The sequence below is a fragment of the Bufo gargarizans genome, chromosome 1 (genome assembly GCF_014858855.1).
Source record: "Bufo gargarizans isolate SCDJY-AF-19 chromosome 1, ASM1485885v1, whole genome shotgun sequence".
NCBI lineage: Eukaryota > Metazoa > Chordata > Amphibia > Anura > Bufonidae > Bufo > Bufo gargarizans.
Genome location: NC_058080.1, coordinates 277,447,042 through 277,464,740, shown reverse-complemented (window position 1 = coordinate 277,464,740; position 17,699 = coordinate 277,447,042). Strand labels below are relative to the sequence as shown.

General features: G+C 41.8%; 1 protein-coding gene across 8 annotated transcripts in view; it reads left to right on the top strand.

Moving 5' to 3' along the window:
* The window catches only part of PTPN13 (protein tyrosine phosphatase non-receptor type 13), a 192,425-nt gene that overhangs the window by 36,200 nt on the left and 138,526 nt on the right, over positions 1 to 17,699 (top strand). For 6 of the 8 annotated variants that reach the window (XM_044303805.1, XM_044303838.1, XM_044303796.1 and 3 more), the window contains exons 3-6: positions 517 to 582; positions 4,236 to 4,421; positions 5,939 to 6,023; positions 14,204 to 14,749. In XM_044303805.1, the coding sequence (XP_044159740.1) occupies positions 517 to 582; positions 4,236 to 4,421; positions 5,939 to 6,023; positions 14,204 to 14,749 (883 nt within the window). The remainder of the gene's footprint in view (positions 1 to 516; positions 583 to 4,235; positions 4,422 to 5,938; positions 6,024 to 14,203; positions 14,750 to 17,699) is intronic. The other 2 variants (XM_044303829.1, XM_044303821.1) reach the window with 1 other exon arrangement.

Sequence of the window (17,699 nt, the reverse complement as noted above, 5' to 3'; positions counted from 1 at the left end):
TGTCCTTGGCATGATCTTTGCTGTCGACTAATGCTGGTAAATAAGGGTAATAATGGTCCTGAATTTCCTCTATTTCTACACATCTCGTTCTGTGGATTGGTGGAGTCCAAAATTTTGTTTTTCTAAACTTTTCCAGCCTGATGAGTATCAACAACTCTTCTTCTGAGGTCCTTAAAAATCGCACTAGTTTGTCCCATGATACACTTCCAGAAAAGTGTTGTGAAGGTCAGAGTTCGATTGATCCCTGTTCTTTAAATGAAAACAAGTCTCCCACTCATACCTGATTGTCATCCTATTGATTGAAAACACCTAACTCTTTTAATTAACCTTCAAATCAAAGGATTTGTTAAAATTTTGTGTAGTTTTAGGTCAAGTTTATGAAGAAATATAGAAAATTCTGGTGTTCACAAACTTTCAAGCACCCCTGTATATAGGTTGTTTTGTGTATATAATGTAAATTACATACGCATTGTAACTTCTTGTATTTGTAATGATGGTTCTTTCTTTTCCCAATAGATTCACATTTATTCCCTTGGAATGACCTTGTACTGGGGAGCGGACTATAATGTACCTCAGAGTCAGGTAAATATATGCACAGAAATTTTTGAACACAATATTTTTCCAACATATTCTTATTGGAAAAAAAATTATCTTAATTTTTTTAACAAAAAGGGACGACTGGGGGTAGTTTGGCACATTTTCAAGTTCAAACCTAAAGCATAGGGGCAGCAATAAGCAAATTGACCTTTTGGAAAGTACAAAGTTAGTCCGCACATCCTGTAAAATAAAGTAATTGCACAGGTGTGCGTCGCTGAAAATACAAAACGAAACACAATGCAACAGCAATTTGCAAACGAATGCATAGATTATACACAAGTAGAGAAAATTGTTGCTACCCTTCTCTTAGGCCTCATGCACACTACCGTTGTTCGGGTCCGCATCCGAGCCGCAGTTTTTGCGGCTCGGATGCGGACCCATTCACTTCAATGGGGCCGCAAAAGATGCAGACAGCACTCCGTGTGCTGTCCGCATCCGTTGCACCGGTCCGTGGCTCCTAAAAAAAAATATAGCATGTCCTATTCTTGTCCCTTTTGCAGACAATAGGCATTTCTACAATGAGCCGCCCGTTCCGTTCTGCAGATTACGGCAGGCAAACGAGCGGCTTCCGTTTTTTGTGGACCGCAAAAAAAACGGAGCGGTTGTGTTCATGAGGCCTTAAAGAAAGAAAAACCTACAATGTCGCTGAAATAACTTGAAAATGACCAAAGTAATTATAAAAAATGGAAAAAGGAGATCCGCTCACCTCTGTTCTCTCAGGATAGGTGCTCCAAACCAAAAATTGAGTCACCCCTCAAAATTGGATATAAATGGTAGAAAAGTATGGGATGGGCACTCGTATAGGAAAATATAGGACACTTTATTCATAAAATGTAATACAATAAAATTACAATATAATAGATTGTTTTATCAAAACACAGTATACTTATTCTCACTGTTGGAGAAGATGTGTTTTGTAAAAAAAAAAACGTTTGGGCAGAGGCTGGTAGCTCCAAATTCTCTCTCTGATGTTCCCCAACTTGGGCCCGATAGGTCCTGGGTGTTGGATGCGTACTATTGATTTCGGAGAAAAAAATGGCGCAAACAGCCTTCGCTTACTTGGGTGATTTTTCTCCTACAGACTTCATAAAATGATGACATACACCAAATCTATAAGAAACACACCAATTATAAAAAAAGACACAAATCGGTCCTATATTTGATAAAAAATCGCACCGTTATGCTGATAAGTCACTGGACTTCAATGCTGTCCTATGTCGGTACAAAGTATATCCAGGGATAGGTATTCAAAGAGTGCTCCACATATTCGATACTTTTTAAGCACTTAGTACTTTTTGTGAGCTGTATCTATTTCTTATTAAACCAGCTATATGCTGTTGCAATTTGTTGAAATTCCATTGCTGACGGAAAAAAGTCTTTAGTGAATATCTGGAACAGTGAAAGTGAACGAACTGTTCCAGATATTCACTAAATACCGTATATACTCGAGTATAAGACGAGTTTTTGGGCACAAATTTTTGTGCTCAAAAAGCCTCCTCGTCTTATACTCGAGTCTACTATCTTACTTTGTCTTTGCTCCGGTAATGCAGGCAGTGCGGGGGGCGGCGCTCACTCACTGACGTCACGCGCCTGCGCCGCCTAGTGGGAGCAGGCGCGTGACGTCAGTGAGTGAGCGCCGCTCCCCGCACTGCCTGCGGCTGCTATTACCGGAGTAAAGACAAAGTAAGATATCCAAAGTTAAAGAATACTGATGAATACTACTTTATAAATATACTGCTGTGAGCGTCGGGGAGGGGGATCTGTGGATGGCACTGTAGGGGGATCTGTGGATGGCAGTGCCATCCACAGATCCCCCTACAGTGCCATCCACAGATCCCCCCTCCCCTAAACAGTGCCATCCTGGCACTGTTTAGGGGAGGGGGGGATCTGTGGATGGCACTGTTTAGGGGGGAGATCTGTGGATGTCTCCCTGTATTTAATGCAGAGTGTGTGTGTATATAATGCACACACTCTGCATTAAATACAGGGAGTCAGAGTCAGACTCCCATCAATCTGAGTCACCCTCTTGCAGATGTGTGTATATAATGTAGAGTGTGTGCATTATATACACATACACTCTGCATTATAGCTGCATTTCCCACCCTAGTCTTATACTCGAGTCACTAATTTTTCCCATTTTTGGGGGTAAAATTAGGGGCCTCGGCTTATACTCGGGTCGGCTTATACTCGAGTATATACGGTACTTTTTTCCGTCAGCAATTGAATTTCAACAAATTGCAACAGCATATAGATACAGCTCACAAAAAGTACTAAGTGCTTAAAAAGTATCGAATATGTGGAGCACTCTTTGAATACCTATCCCTGGATATACTCCGTACCGACATAGGACAGCATTGAAGTCCAGTGACTTATCAGCATAACGGTGCGATTTTATTTATTTTTTTAATCAAATATAGGACCGATTTGTGTCATTATTTTTTATAATTGGTGTGTTTCTTACAGATTTGGTGTATGTCATTATTTTATGAAGTCTGTAGGAGAAAAATCACCCAAGTAAGCGGAGGCTGTTTGCGCCATTTTTTTCTCCGAAATTAATGGTACGCATCCAACACCCAGGACCTATTGGGCCCAAGTTGAGGAACATCAGAGAGAGAGAATTTGGAGCTACCAGCCTCTGCCCAAATGTTTTTTTTTTACAAAACACATCTTCTCCAACAGTGAGAATAAGTATACTGTGTTTTGATAGATTGTTTTATTATATTGTAATTTTATTGTATTACATTTTATGAATAAAGTGTCCTATATTTTCATATACGAGTGCCCATCCCATACTTTTCTACTAATTATAAAAAATGTACTGAAAATCAACTAAATAAAATGAGACATTGCACAATGGACAAAATGATGGTACCCCTAGAAAAGATAGAAAAAAAAAACCAATAATTTGGCTATAGAGACATGTTAAAGGGGTTATCCGAGCCTGGAAATATCTCTCCCCCCCACATATACCCGGGCCCCTCACACTGAATCTACTTGCCTGGCTCCCCATGTCGATCCAGGTCCTTGCATCGCCGCTGCTGCTTCTCCTCATGCACAGGTGAAAACATCCGTTGACAGTGGGAGCAGCTAATGGCAGGCGGTGACTGGGACAAGCCTCCCTAGCGTCACCCGCCATCTCTCCTTGTTAAATTTTTTATCTGACTCTTTTTGATGTCTGTATTATTATATATACTGTATAGGCGTTTTTTGTATTTTTTAAAGTTTTTTATTTTATTTTTTACTTTAAATGTTTGTTGTTATGCCCACAGCAAAAGTATCAGGGTGCCAAATTTTTACTCCAGTGTTGAGATGACCGAATGCTCATTTGGCCATATAACATTCTCTCTTCTACTCCCGCGTAAATATGCATACTTGGTTGGAATAAGTATGCATGTTTATTTCAGTGTGGAGAGGGGAGGTAAAGGTGTATGACAAGTGCTTTTCTCCTGCGGCAGACAGGCGACTGATGTGCACGGCCACTGGAAGTTGCTATTTAAATAGTCATTCTTGGCCAAAATACGCTTCAAGATTACTTTATAACTGCACGCACCTACAGTATATGTCTTTGTTTTCCTGCCCTTGTTAATTATGTTTCATTATGTTGTGTGATATAGATATATTTGTTTTGTTTTATGCAGCCTATCAAACTGGGGGAACGCTTGAACAGTATTTTGCTGGACATGTGTGATGACAGTTGTATCACAAGGCTGACTACACGCACTGTTTTAGATGGCTGCAGTGCCTACATTCGCAACAGCAACTGTGCACCTTCCTTTTATTACATCAAACAGCTGGTAAAGCTAGTACTTGGCAGCCTAACTTGGGTGAGTTATGTTTAAAAATGGTATTGCTAAAAATCTGAAGGGGGTATGTTAGGGCCTCCTCAGGATTTAGGTACAAGTCTCAGTAATGCATCCTCAGCATAAAAGTACAATGTTAAAAAGGTTTCACTGTCAAAATCTGTCTAAAAAGTGTTGGCCTATATAGGGTTTCTACATTTCATTCCAACATGCTTGACAAAGTGGGTGGGGCTTAGCGGAAAGGTTGTGGAGCTTTGTGGGGAAGGGGCAGGGCCTAAGATACGCCACAATTCTGGCATAAAAATCTGTCTGAAAGTAAGCCAAACGATAGCTGTTATAGAGTCAGAGAAAAGTGTCTAACCCTGCACCACATCTATCATCCAGCCTCAGATGCTGTGATAAAGATGACGTAAGCTTAGGCTACTTTCACACTAGCGTTCGATCGGATCCGTTCAGAACGGATCCGCTCATATTAATGCAGATGGTGGCTCCGTTCAGAACGGATCCGTTTGCATTACCATGAACAAAAAAAAAAAATAAAAATTTTTTATTTTTTTTTTGTTAATGATCGTGCAAACGGATCCGTTTTGACTTTACATTGAAAGTCAATGGGGGACGGATCCGTTTGAAAATTGAGCCATACTGTGTCAACTTCAAACGGATCCGTCCCCATTGACTTACATTGTAAGTCTGGACGGATCCGTTTGCCTCCGCACGGCCAGGTGGACACCCGAACGCTGCAAGCAGCGTTCAGGTGTCCGCCTGCTGAGCGGAGCGGAGGACAAACTGTGCCAGACTGATGCATTCTGAGCGGATCCGTATCCTCTCAGAATGCATTAGGGCTGGACGGATCCGTTCGGGGCTGCTTGTGAGAGCCTTCAAACGGAACTCACAAGCGGAGCCCCGAACGCAAGTGTGAAAGTAGCCTTAGAAAGGCTGTCTAGACTTGCACCAGATTTAAGATTAGTAAATCTGGGCCATAGTGTGAAAAATTTTATATTCTATTTTATAAAGTTTAGTACATATTTGTCAAAGTTCCTTTTATATAATTCTTCTAGATCAGGCATGCTCAACCTGCGGCCCTCCAGCTGTTGCAAAACTACAACTCCCAGCATGCCTGAACAGCCTACAGCTATCAGCCTACAGAAGGGCATTGTGGGAGTTGTAGTTTTACAACAGCTGGAGGGCCGCAGGTTGAGCATGCCTGTTCTAGATGGTTTGGTGCCATGATAAGTAGTATGATTGATATTAATATAAATGAACAGTTAGGCAAAGGTCCAACGTAACTGTGAGCTTCTCATTGCCAGTAGAGGTCATCCATGACTGTCATCTTTACTATGCTGTGCCACTTGCTGTTAATTAAGTTTATTAGAATAAAATGTATTTTCCCTGACATCTGCTTAAGGTGAATAGTCCGGGTACCCCCATACAGAAGGTTGACTGATTGCTCAGAACATGAAACTTTTATGTATGGTCAGTTTAGCACTTTTTCTCTTATAAACTATTTGCTTATGTCTTTGATAATTTGCTATTCTGTACAGCTGGATCAGACGGGCACCAAGGTGAAGGAACCTGATCGCAGCCAGGCAATCCGTGACAGACTGCGAGGGAAAGGTCTGCCCTCAGGTTTGTGTAGTTCTTGTAAAGTTATGTATTTTTCTTGTTTTCTTTTTTTAGTTCAACTCATATATTTTTGTTCTATTTTGTCAATTCAATAACCTAGTAAAAGCATTCTCTTTGTTATATTCTCCCTGCAAATACCAGGGTTTGTGAAACTGGGCCATACCTTAGCTCCCACTAGGGTTTGTAAAGCAAAAAATAACACCCTTGAAGCTGTTGTCTCATTTTGACAACCTGTTTCCTTATGCCCTGTTAGAGTATATGGACTTTGTGGCTGGGATCCTCTGCTTAGGACCCTTTTCCTCTACCAACCAGAGTGATGACCTACTAAAAACAGTGGTTCTTGTCTTGACAAACCTGTTCCATCCATTCCCTTGAATGACTGGCGTACAATACTAATGCCAAACACATGGGCGTGGAACCACTGTGTTAACCAACTGGTTTGACTGTGGGCTAATCTTAAAGGCGTTATCCTGGCAGTCCCTGGTTTTTACTGGTTAACCCCTGTACGGGGATCTGGACTTCGCTACTGGGTAGCCACCATGCCGCTACTTCCTGGAGTAGTCTGGGTGTTGTTGACAGCTCACTCACAGGGGTTTAGAAACACTGGGGAGAGCACTGTTGGATAACACCATAGTCGTAGTCAGTGGCATGCAGAGTTTGTGCAAATCTGTGAAACAATTCCAAGGTCAGGGTAGGCAGCAAAGGTTCAATACAGTAATCGGGCAGAGGTCAGGTCAGGCAGTGGAGGGTCAGAATCTGTAAACTAGCAAAGGTCTGTACACGGGCAGAGAAATGGAACTGCACACCTTACACAAGGACTAACAAGCTAGATACACCTATTGCTCAGACACCCTCCATTAGGGGAAGTCTCCTTAAATACCCTGAGGCGGCCAGCTGTAGACTGGAGAAGATTACGGTGAGTGCACTATGGCCTTTTAAGAGATGGGAAGGCACAGCCAGAGAAACAGGAAGAGCAGACCACGGCCTGCAGTGCAGGAGGAAGCATAGGAGGAATCCTGAAGAGCAGCAGCATGGTAGGAGATGCGGCACCCATGCCCACCCCAGATATCAGTACTGCGCCACCATAAAAATATTTCATAATAAAAATGGTTTAGTGCTTTAGCTTAAGAACCCAAGACTTAGGCCTGCTTCACATTTGTGGCAGGAGTTCTGGTAGGCTGTCCTGGCACAGAACAGCCTGCTGGAGCTTTCTGGATCCGTCATTGCAGATCGTGAACAGAATGCACACAGCAGTATTTGTCTGGCTGAATCCTGACATTGTCTGGCTTTGCCGAAACCAGAGAGCTCTGGTAGGCTGTTCTCTGCTACAACAGCTTGCCAAAACGCCTGCTGCAAATGTGAAATAGGACTTAAAAGAAACAGCTATGCCCTTGTTGCACCAAGCAGCTCATTCGCAGATCATAAAATAAAGTATTTCTCAGTTATGCGGGCACCGAACGGGATGGAGGAAACGGCATCTGAAACAATGAGACCTGCACATACCTTGTCACTGCACTTGGATTAATATGGAGGTATTTGGTGACAGATTCCCTTAAATGGGAATCTGTCATCACGTAATTCACTGTTAAACAGGCACTATGCCTTGTAACTGAATATAATGATGCCATCCGTTACTGCATTCTGGAAGATACAAATGAGCAGTTAAGTGCACAGAGGATGGGCCCAAGCTACTCTGTGCACCTTTGCTCCTGCTCCTTCTGCATCCTCTGCCAGGCCCTCCTGTCTCTCCTTTATTGATAGGGCCAGGTTTCTGTATAGTCATCTTGCCTGGAACTTGGTATTTGAGGGGGAGTGGGAGTTGTTACACATTTTTTTTATTTGGGCCCAGAAGCTTAACGAGAACATCTCACCACACCTGACATATCTGTTTTAATAAATACGTATATTTACGATATACATGAAACATCAGTTACACCATTTTTTTTATTGAAAAAAGTTCAGCTGTAACCTGATTTAAGCCCAGATCTTACTAAATGTTGTGCTTGTGATTTATTGTCGGGAGAATGTATGCTATAGATCTACGAGGTAGGGAAGGGATCGATTGTTTAAACAAGACTAGAGATATGTTGGTCAGGATGTGATTCAGCGCCCTGCAGATAACATCAAGTTCCTACACAGACTTCATTACCCAACATTGATTGAGAGTGAACAGATTGCCTTACAAAAATGTAGGCACAATGACCTTTATTTACACTGAATTGGCTTCTAGTACTACTGAATGCCTTTATGAACATGTGTGGCCGCCTTTGTGATGGGCTTATAAGCATACATGTAAGAATCTGCGTAGGTTAAAGGGTTTCCCCGGGAATTAAGAAAATAAAATGACTGAAAATACTTAAATATTAGGTTATTGTAAATATATTCCGAAATACTTTTCATTAGTTACAATGGCTTATTTTGTCTGAGGAGCAAGGAGAATAAAATGGCTGCTGTCCTATTAGTACACACAGAACCTGTCCAAATCACACAGCAGAACAAGTTACTTGACAACACTGAGCTAAAGAGCTGCCACATCCTCCTCCTGCTACTTGTCAGGGATTATGATCCTGAATACAGCTGACAAGATCTAAATCTGTGGGAAATGGAGTTCATGAGGAGACATGAAGTACAGAGAGCAGTGTGGGGATAATAAGCAGCAGTAGGTGTATGCAGTCTCCATTACCACAACATGTACAGTCTGTCCTGTCCGTCCTCTCTGTACTTCATGTCTCCTCGTAAACTCCATTCCCACAGAGATTCAGCTAAAGTTCTCATCAGCTGTATTCAGAATCATAATTCCTGACAAGTAGAGAGGAGGAGGAGGATGAGGCAGCTCTTTACCTCAGTGTTGTAAAGTAACTCATCCACTTGTTTGATTAGGACAGGTTTTGTGTGCACAAATAGGACGGCTGCCATTTTATTCCTCCTAAATGTTGCTCCTTAGACAAAACAAGCAATCATAACTAATCAAAGGTATTTGGGAGTACATTTATAAAAAAAAGTAATATTTAAGTATTTTCATTTTCTTAATTCCCGGAGAGCCCCTTTTAATGTTATTTACTTTACTCTGATCCTATTTAATTTACTCTCCTCTTCCACTAGAAGCTGTCATGTTTTTGTGTCTTATGAAACATGTTCCCAATTGAAGAGGCTGTCCATCCTTAACTAAGTGACCTAGCATTGACCTCAGTGTGAGCAGCGCTGTAATAAAGAGGTCCTTCCTCTGCATAGTTGACGGTGTTGTATAATTCTGGTACCGGCCTATAGCGAAGGAGCTATACTCAAACAACTGATCAGCAGAGGTGTGGGTTGTTGTACTCCTGCCAATCGGCTAGTCATGGCCTATCATGGGGATAGGCCATTACTTAGTAATATGTTTTCTAGGTTTACTATCTTTCTTTGTTATGCTTTGTGGCATAGTAATAGCTTCCATGATCCAGAAAAGCATTACAGATACAGAAAAATATAATTTCACAGTAAATTGAATGATAAAAACCCACACTAATGAAACAAGCCATTTTGTATAGGCTTTACACAGAAGATAGATGCTAAAAGGTTTGTCTTATTACAAAAACCCCCGGTAAAGCTCCTGGCGATAAGCTGTGGTCATGAGAGAAGTTGTGACTAGCTATATATTTTGTTGCTGGGGGGCGCTGAGAGTTGCCGATCTCTGCTTTGGGTAATAGAGCATATAAATAGAAATTGTTGTAATTGGAACAATTACTTCAATTTGTTTTCCTTAAAGGGGTTATCTGAGACTCAAAAAAGCACCACTAATGCTGCATCTCCCCGTGCACAAATGAAAACATCCGGTGTCGGGGGAAGGGGGAGCCAATGGCGGCCGGGGACGAGCCTCCCTAGAGTTACCCGCGATGCTAGAGAGGCTCATCCCTGTCACCGCCTGCCATTGGCTGCACCCCCTCCGACACTGAATGTTTTGATCCGCGCACGGGGAGAAGCAGCAGTGGAGGTGTGGGGACCAGAAGCGGCGAAGGGAGCCAGTTAAGTATATTCAGTGTGAAGGGCCCGGGCGTATGCCGTACTTTTTTTTATTTATTTATTTTTCTCGGATAACTCCTTTAATTATTTCCAGTTTTGGCTGGTAAACGTTGCAGCTATTTATTTTAAGTTTAAAAATGTTATTTTATTTTCTACATTTAATGTCCCTTTAATTTTTATTGCTATGACTATATCCAGTGCCATTTGTGTATGGATATATTCACTTATCGAATATACATAATTACCATGCAGATGAATTCATGTAGCCGACAACAAAAATAAGAGCATCCATTGTTTATATCACTGGTGGTCAACCTAATATATTATGAGGGCCCTCGATTGTGGCCCTTGAATTTATCTAGGAAACTTTCATTCCATTCACATTATGTCACATGAACTGTTATGCACAGACAGAGGGCCCAGTTAGACATCCGTTTAGCAATCTATTTTCCCACCTTTTATTACTGCCAACAGTTTAAATCCCAGGAGAGGAAGAAAAAAGTGTTCCCCTACGTCTGTCAGCCAGTATCTGTTTTAGTTTTTCCAGATACCACAATGCCCCTGTTGCCATATACACTGATGAGCAAAAGGGTAACAATGTGTTGAACTTTCAACTTTCAGGCTCCATATCTCACCATCCACTACAGCTTCGAACGTGAGACTACCATCATTTTATAGACAGTCTTCTTGGCTATCTCATACATGAATTGGACTTGCAACTATTTAGCATATGATTAGTTATGCAGATTCTTGTCATGTTACTGCATTGTTACTGTTTTGCTCCTGGTGCTGAAACAATCTTTTTCTTCTTGTATACTACAAATTAAAACCTGTTCTCACATTCCCTAATAGCTCAGTGTGTAATTAGGTTGGTTCCCAAGCGAAAGGTCACTGGTTCAAATCCAAGAGCAGCCATGAAGTTGATTTCCCAAGAAAAGAGAAACTGCATCATCCAGCTCATCGATAGCGGTATCTTGGCCAAGAAAATTGCCAAGCTGCATCATGCCAGGACAGTTGGAAGAATATGAAATGAAGTCCATCCATCCATTCCAAAGCCAAGAGGTGGACATCCAGGTAAAACAGCGGAGTCAACAAGTCGGCTCATCACAAGCTCTATCGGTTATGGTGCGACAAACATGGCAGTGGAGGTGGCTATTCTCTTGGCTAACATCATGCTTCGTAATAGTAAGATCATACAAGCAAAATACGATGCCCATTACGCAAGTCTGGAATGGTGGCCTAAAAAAAAGGTGAAGAAGTCTCGACTTCAATATCCTCCTAAGAAGCATCAGCTCGAGTTTGCAAAAAAGTATGAACTTTGGATGGTAGAAGATTGGAAATGGGTGATTTGGAGCAATGAGATAAAAGTCAAGAGACTGGGCTCTGATGGGTGCAAATGGATCTGGAAGAAACAAAGGAAAAGGGTGCTAACAGATCAAGAAATTAAAGTAACTGTCAAGTTCTGTAGAGGAAGTCTGATGATAAGGAATTGGATACTTGAACAAGATCGATGGCGGTCTCAATGCTGAGCTATATGTCAGTATCCTTCCGTACAAGATGAGTTACTTCGTACACTCGTATGAAAAGGACCACGACCCGAAGCTTATGTTGAGATTGGTGAAGAAATGATGCAATGACAATGAAGTAGAGGTGCTGAATTGGCCCCCACAATCCTCAGACCTCAACCCAATTGAACATTTTTGGGTAGAGTTGAAGAAAAAGCTGTATTCGTACCCAAGTGAGTCGGCCAGTATGCATCAACATTGGGAATGTGTAGAAGAGACCTGGGAAGAGATTTCAGTTGAGACATTCAGGCTTGAATTTATTTGAGAGCATGCTCAGAAGGTTTCAGGCAGTGTTGAAAGCCAAAGGTGGATTTACAAATTACTAACAAAATAATTAAAATCTAAATTTTAGTAACAAATTAGAAAAAATTGTAGCAAAACCATAACTATGCAATTACAAGAATCTGTAGTAGTTGGAAGTCCAATTTATGTATGAGATGAGTTGTTAAAATCAAATAAAACATTTATGTGTAAATGTAATGATAATATAAGTAATTGATTACAATCTACCCTGGATTAAAGATGAGATACAGTTGGTCATGGAGGCATACAGGTTCCTTATGGTATCCTGCAGCACATTTGCCCACAGATGTTGTAGTCCGGGTTGTACCGTAGTTCCTGCTCACTCATAGGTTGCTAAAGCTAGCATCCCAGCTGGTCCCATTAATGCTCGATTGGTGATAAATTTGGTGACCAGGCAGGCCAAGGAAGTGTTACAATCTGGTGGAGATATTCATGGGAGACCCTTGCTGTGTGCACGAGAGCATTATCTTGCTGAAAAATACCAATTGAAAGATCTGCAATGACAGGCAACACATGTGGCCACAGGATGTCCTGCACATATCACTGAACTGTTAGTGTCCCTTGTGTCACTACTAGGAGTAACAGAGTGTCGTATACAGTAGCTCCCTAGATAATCACACCAACAGTTGGGGCAGTGTGCTGCTCACAACAAAGGCAAGATTGAAGCACCCCCCACAAGACCTCCATTCTCGGACCTGACCATTACGGTATCCCAAATAGAACCTGGATTCACCTCTCAAGACAATACAGTTTCAGTCTGTAGCAGTCCAGGTTTCTCATTCATGACACGTCTACAAACAAAGGAGATGGTTGCAAGTTGTCAATAGCAGGACACGTAATAGACACAGTGACACCAAATTTCCTTCTGCTAAGCAGGGATGTGCAATAATGGTGCCACCTGTGTCTGGATGGTGGACAACGAAACAGTGAGAACTGCTTGTGCTTGTTGGCGAATCAAATGATCCTCTCTACTGGTGGTCTGTCTGAAGGCTGTTCTCCATGTGTACGTGCCCTCACATAAACATTGCTTCCAACACCTCCTAATAGCTAGGTCAGAACAGCCTACATTGCGGGCAATTCATGGCAGCGACCATCCTGCTTCTCTTAGTCCAATGAGATGCGCCCCTTATCAAAGTCTGTCAGCTGGAGAAAATGTCTTTGAGTGCATCATAGACCCATGTTTAGCAGTCTGTGATCTCTTACCAAGTGGTACCAACCGAAAGGTGACCTCTGAGAGCCTAATCAGACCACCTGTAATCATTTGCCTGAGACTTCATGTCGAGTTTTGTGGCAATCCAGCATTTCTTTCTGGGTGCATTATATTTTTTTGTCAATGAGTGTATATCTAATGGACTGTAATGTTTAATCCAAAAGTAAGAGTTGAAGGATTGTTAAAGACAATTCTGTATATTAGGATCTAACTATATGCAAAGTGATTTTACTTCTATTTCACAGTATGGTCAGTTCTGTATTAATCTGTTAGAGACATACCTCCTAGGTTTACTGACCTAGACTTAGTTTCATAGGCATCTGTGATGCCTTGAGTTCAGGTCACTGAACCAGTGGGCAGGTCAGAATACACATCAATAATTCAGACGTGAGAATCTGAGCTATAGGAAATACTATTTGATCAATACAACAAAAACAATAATAGCTATCTTTGTATATGAATGCACAATTTTTAATTGTGTATAATAAATTAGAAAGTATTTTTAAACCTGTGGGAACTGCAAGGGAACAAATCATCCAGATGTTCCCAAGGAAGTGTGGCTATATTTTAGGTGGAAATTGAAGACTGTACTGACACTGATATACAGAAGCAGTTTCAGGATGTGGTTTGTTGCTCTATCCATTTCTTGATATGACATTACTACAAAGTCCGCAGAGGTCTTTTTGCACAGAAGACAAAAAAATAGGAGCCAGTTACACCGATGAGCTTGTCTTCAAGGTAATCAAAATACAAAAAGAATGTGAGAAATACAACCCACATTTTTTTTATTTATTTTTTTACTAATAACAGCTCCTTCCAATGCTCAATGCAATTTTTTTGTTGTCATGCTAATTTTCACTTCAAGAGCAATACAGTTGGGTAAACCTGAGATCTTGCAAATATCAAAAAATGCATCACTTGTACTCCAAGGACTATACACTCTTATTGTCAAAAGACTGGAAACACGCATTTTCTGTATGTCCTACCTAAAACATACTACAATTTTTTTTATTTTTTATAAAGCACTGATAAATGTTTTTTTTCATGCTGAAAATACATGAAATATTGCCTTAATTTAACAAGACGTGTTACCCTTAAATTTTCAGGAAGTTCCATAGAATGTGATGTCAGTGCTAACGCAGTTTCACAGCAGAACTTTCTTAACCGAGGCCTCAGCAAGTCCATGGGTTTTCTTGCATTCAAGGATCTTCAAGATGAAGATGACAGTTTTCCATCATTGGAACTTGGCTCCACATATGAGGATATAGCAAAATCACGTTGTGCTTATGGCTATCTCCAATCTAAACATTTAGAAAGGAAAGTCAGTGAACGCAGTCAAAGGAAAAAAAATTGGGCCTCCTCATTCGATGTATCGTCTATGTCCAGCCAGGGCACAGAAAGAAGATTGTCTGCTGTAAACCCTTACAAACGGAATGTATCGGAAACTTTGAATGGTCGAGTTACAACCATGGCGAAAATGAAGAATCTCAGGCAGTTAAGTGATGCAACTGATGTTTTTGGCAAGCAGAAAATGGACCAAGCAAAACATGGCCCAGAAGTTCCAACCTCTCTTGCAATTTCAAGTGCTTTGGAAAGGATTAGAGAAAAGAAGAAAAAATTGCAAATACTGAGAGATGCCATGGACATAGAAGGTTAGTCCCACTGAATGTAATATTTTTTTTTTTATCGTCAGGTGAACCTTTTTTGGGTTTAATTAGAAACGTTTTTCAAAAAGTCACACAATGTGTTTATTTCTACATATGTCCTTTTATCCATTTTCCTATGTCACTTAGCCCTGTGCTTAATCACTTACCGTATTTTTCGCCCTATAAGACGCACCGGCCCATAAGACGCACCTAGGTTTTTGGGGAGGAAAATAAGAAAAAAAATATTTTTACTTTTAAAGGTGTGCTTTTGGTGGGTTTGGAACGAATGGTGGTCTGTGGGTGGCACTACTACTGGGGATCTGTGAAGGACACTGTTATGGGGGATCTGTGAAGGACGGACACTGTTATGGGGGGATCTGTGGATGACTGACACTGTTATGGGGGGATCTGTGGATGACTGACACTGTTGCAGGGGGGATCTGTGGATGACTGACACTGTTGCAGGGGGGATCTGTGACTGGCACTGTTACAGTGGGGATCTGTGACTGGCACTGTTACAGGGGGATCTGTGGCTGGCACTGTTATATATGTGCCATCCACAGACACCCCCCCCCCTTAACTGTGCCATCCACAGACCCCCCCAGCCCATAACTGTGCCATCCACGGATCAGACCCGCCCCCCCTGCCGCCGCCGCCCCCCCCCCCCCCCCCAGTATACAAATGTCTTATTCAATTAAAATGTATTACATATGCCCCCTCACTCCTAAATTCCTAATAGTACCTTACATCCTATTCCAATTAGGTTCTGTACAATTGCGGCAGGCAGGTCGGGCAGCCGGCGCGCCACTCGCTGACGTCACTTGCCTGCGCCGCCTGCTTCATTCATAAAGTAGGCGGCGCAGGCACGTGACATCAGGGAGTTACGCTGCCGCCCGCCCGGCCTGCCGGCATTATACAGAACCTTTTAAGGAATAGGATGTAAGGTACTATTAGGAATTTAGGAGTGAAGGGGGCATTTGTAATACATTTTAATTGAATACGACATTTAATTTTCCTATACCAGAGCGGCGGGGCTATAGTACACTGACTGCACCGCCCCGCCGCTATTCCCGGCCCCCAGCTCCTCCTCCCAGTCCCTCCCCCGCTCGCTCTACATCGCATCCAGCGATGTTAAACTGTCAGCATTCGCCCCATAAGACGCAGGGGCATTCCCCCCCCCCCCCCCCATTTTTTTTTTGGGGGGGGGGGGGGGGGGGAGTGCGTCTTATGGGGCAAAAAATACGGTATTTTTATAAATCTTTTTGCAAAATCATTATTTTTTTTAAAAGATCTTATGGCATTTTTATATGCTTATCAGGAAGATGTTATGAGAATTATTTTTGAGCAGTGGATAGTGTGATCATTTTATTATCACAATTCATTTTCTATCGACTTTATGAAGCGTTTCATGTAGCGTTGAATGCAGTGAGCAACCAACTGTATGGACAAATGTGTAAAATGCACTCTGGCTGTATATGAAGCCCCTGAGCTCTTGTAAAGGATTGCAGACCACCTTTAATTGTGGGCTGCTATTACCTGGATGATAAAGCATGCTTAGGTCTTAAGGCCCCTTTTCAATGAACAATTTTAACAGGTGATTGTCGGGAAGGAAATGTTCCTTCCTGGCACGTGCCTGCTCATCAGTGAAGGAGACGGTTTCTATTACATGTAGTGATCTCTTCCATATTATGGGGAGGAATGATCACTAATGCCATCACTCCTCCCCATATTGAATAATTGTTTTCCAGTAGCAGAGTGTGTTTAGAAGACCCGATCTGCTGCCAGTAAACAAAGATTTTGGTGTCCGCATCTTACCAGGTAAATGAGCATTTCGCTCGTTCATCGGGTGATCAGTGGCACCTTTACACCAATAGAGAATAAATAACGAGCATTCCTATAAACTCTTGTTAGCGATTATCTGGCTGATTCTCAGCCATTGTAAAGGGACATTTAATTATATCACTACATTATAGCATATCTGGTGTTAAAAATGTTATGTTATATATCCAGAGCCTTCTCTATGCGTCTTTGTTCCAATCTTTTTGTTCAGCGACGGGAAGTAATAGGAAGCCAAAAGCGATTCGCACGTCACAGTCAGCTTCCTGTATAAGAGTAGATGTCACTGGAGCCTGGGGAAGTGAATAACACTATAGACACACACTAATTCACCATTAATGCTGGCATTAACTCCTTACTGACCTAGACCACCAGTGATGCTTACATCACCCCTAGATGCCTGAGATATTCGATAATGAAAGTCCAAGTGTGAAGCCTTTGCTCCAACTCCACATCCTTGTGAGGCTGATATTTTTGTGCATAAGTTAAAGACTCTACATACAGATGACATTGTGAGCATGAATAATGTAATTAGTCAAGTACACACACAATGGCTTACGCTGAAAATTAGCTTGGCATGATCTTGACCTGGCAGTTTTGAAAGGGAATCTGTCACCCCGATTTCGGACCATTATCTACATTAATAGATGAGTAGTACTGCCGATATGGATTCCAGATCACTATTTATTTTCCTACTGACCACCATTCCTCCACTGTCAGCGCTGAAAGATAAGTTAAAATACATTGTCAGGACTGGTGTGCATGCGCACATAAGTCCTCTCCATTATGATAGAACAGCACAGCAGTCCTGACTGTGTATTTCAGTGCTGCTTTGAATGCTGACAGTGGGAGAACTAGGGTCAATAAAGAAAATAAAAATGGTGACCTGGACTCCTTATGTACAGTACTATGCATGTATTACTGTAGATAATAGCCCAAAATCAGGGTGACGGATTCGCTTTAAATGGGCTTTCCTACAATGAAGATGTAATCCATATCCACTAGTGACTGATCACTGGCGGTCCAACAGCTGGGATCCTCAGCATTCACAAGAATGGAGGTTCTGGATTCCCTGTGTGAATGGATCAGTAGTGCACATGGGTCCTTTTGAAGTGAATGA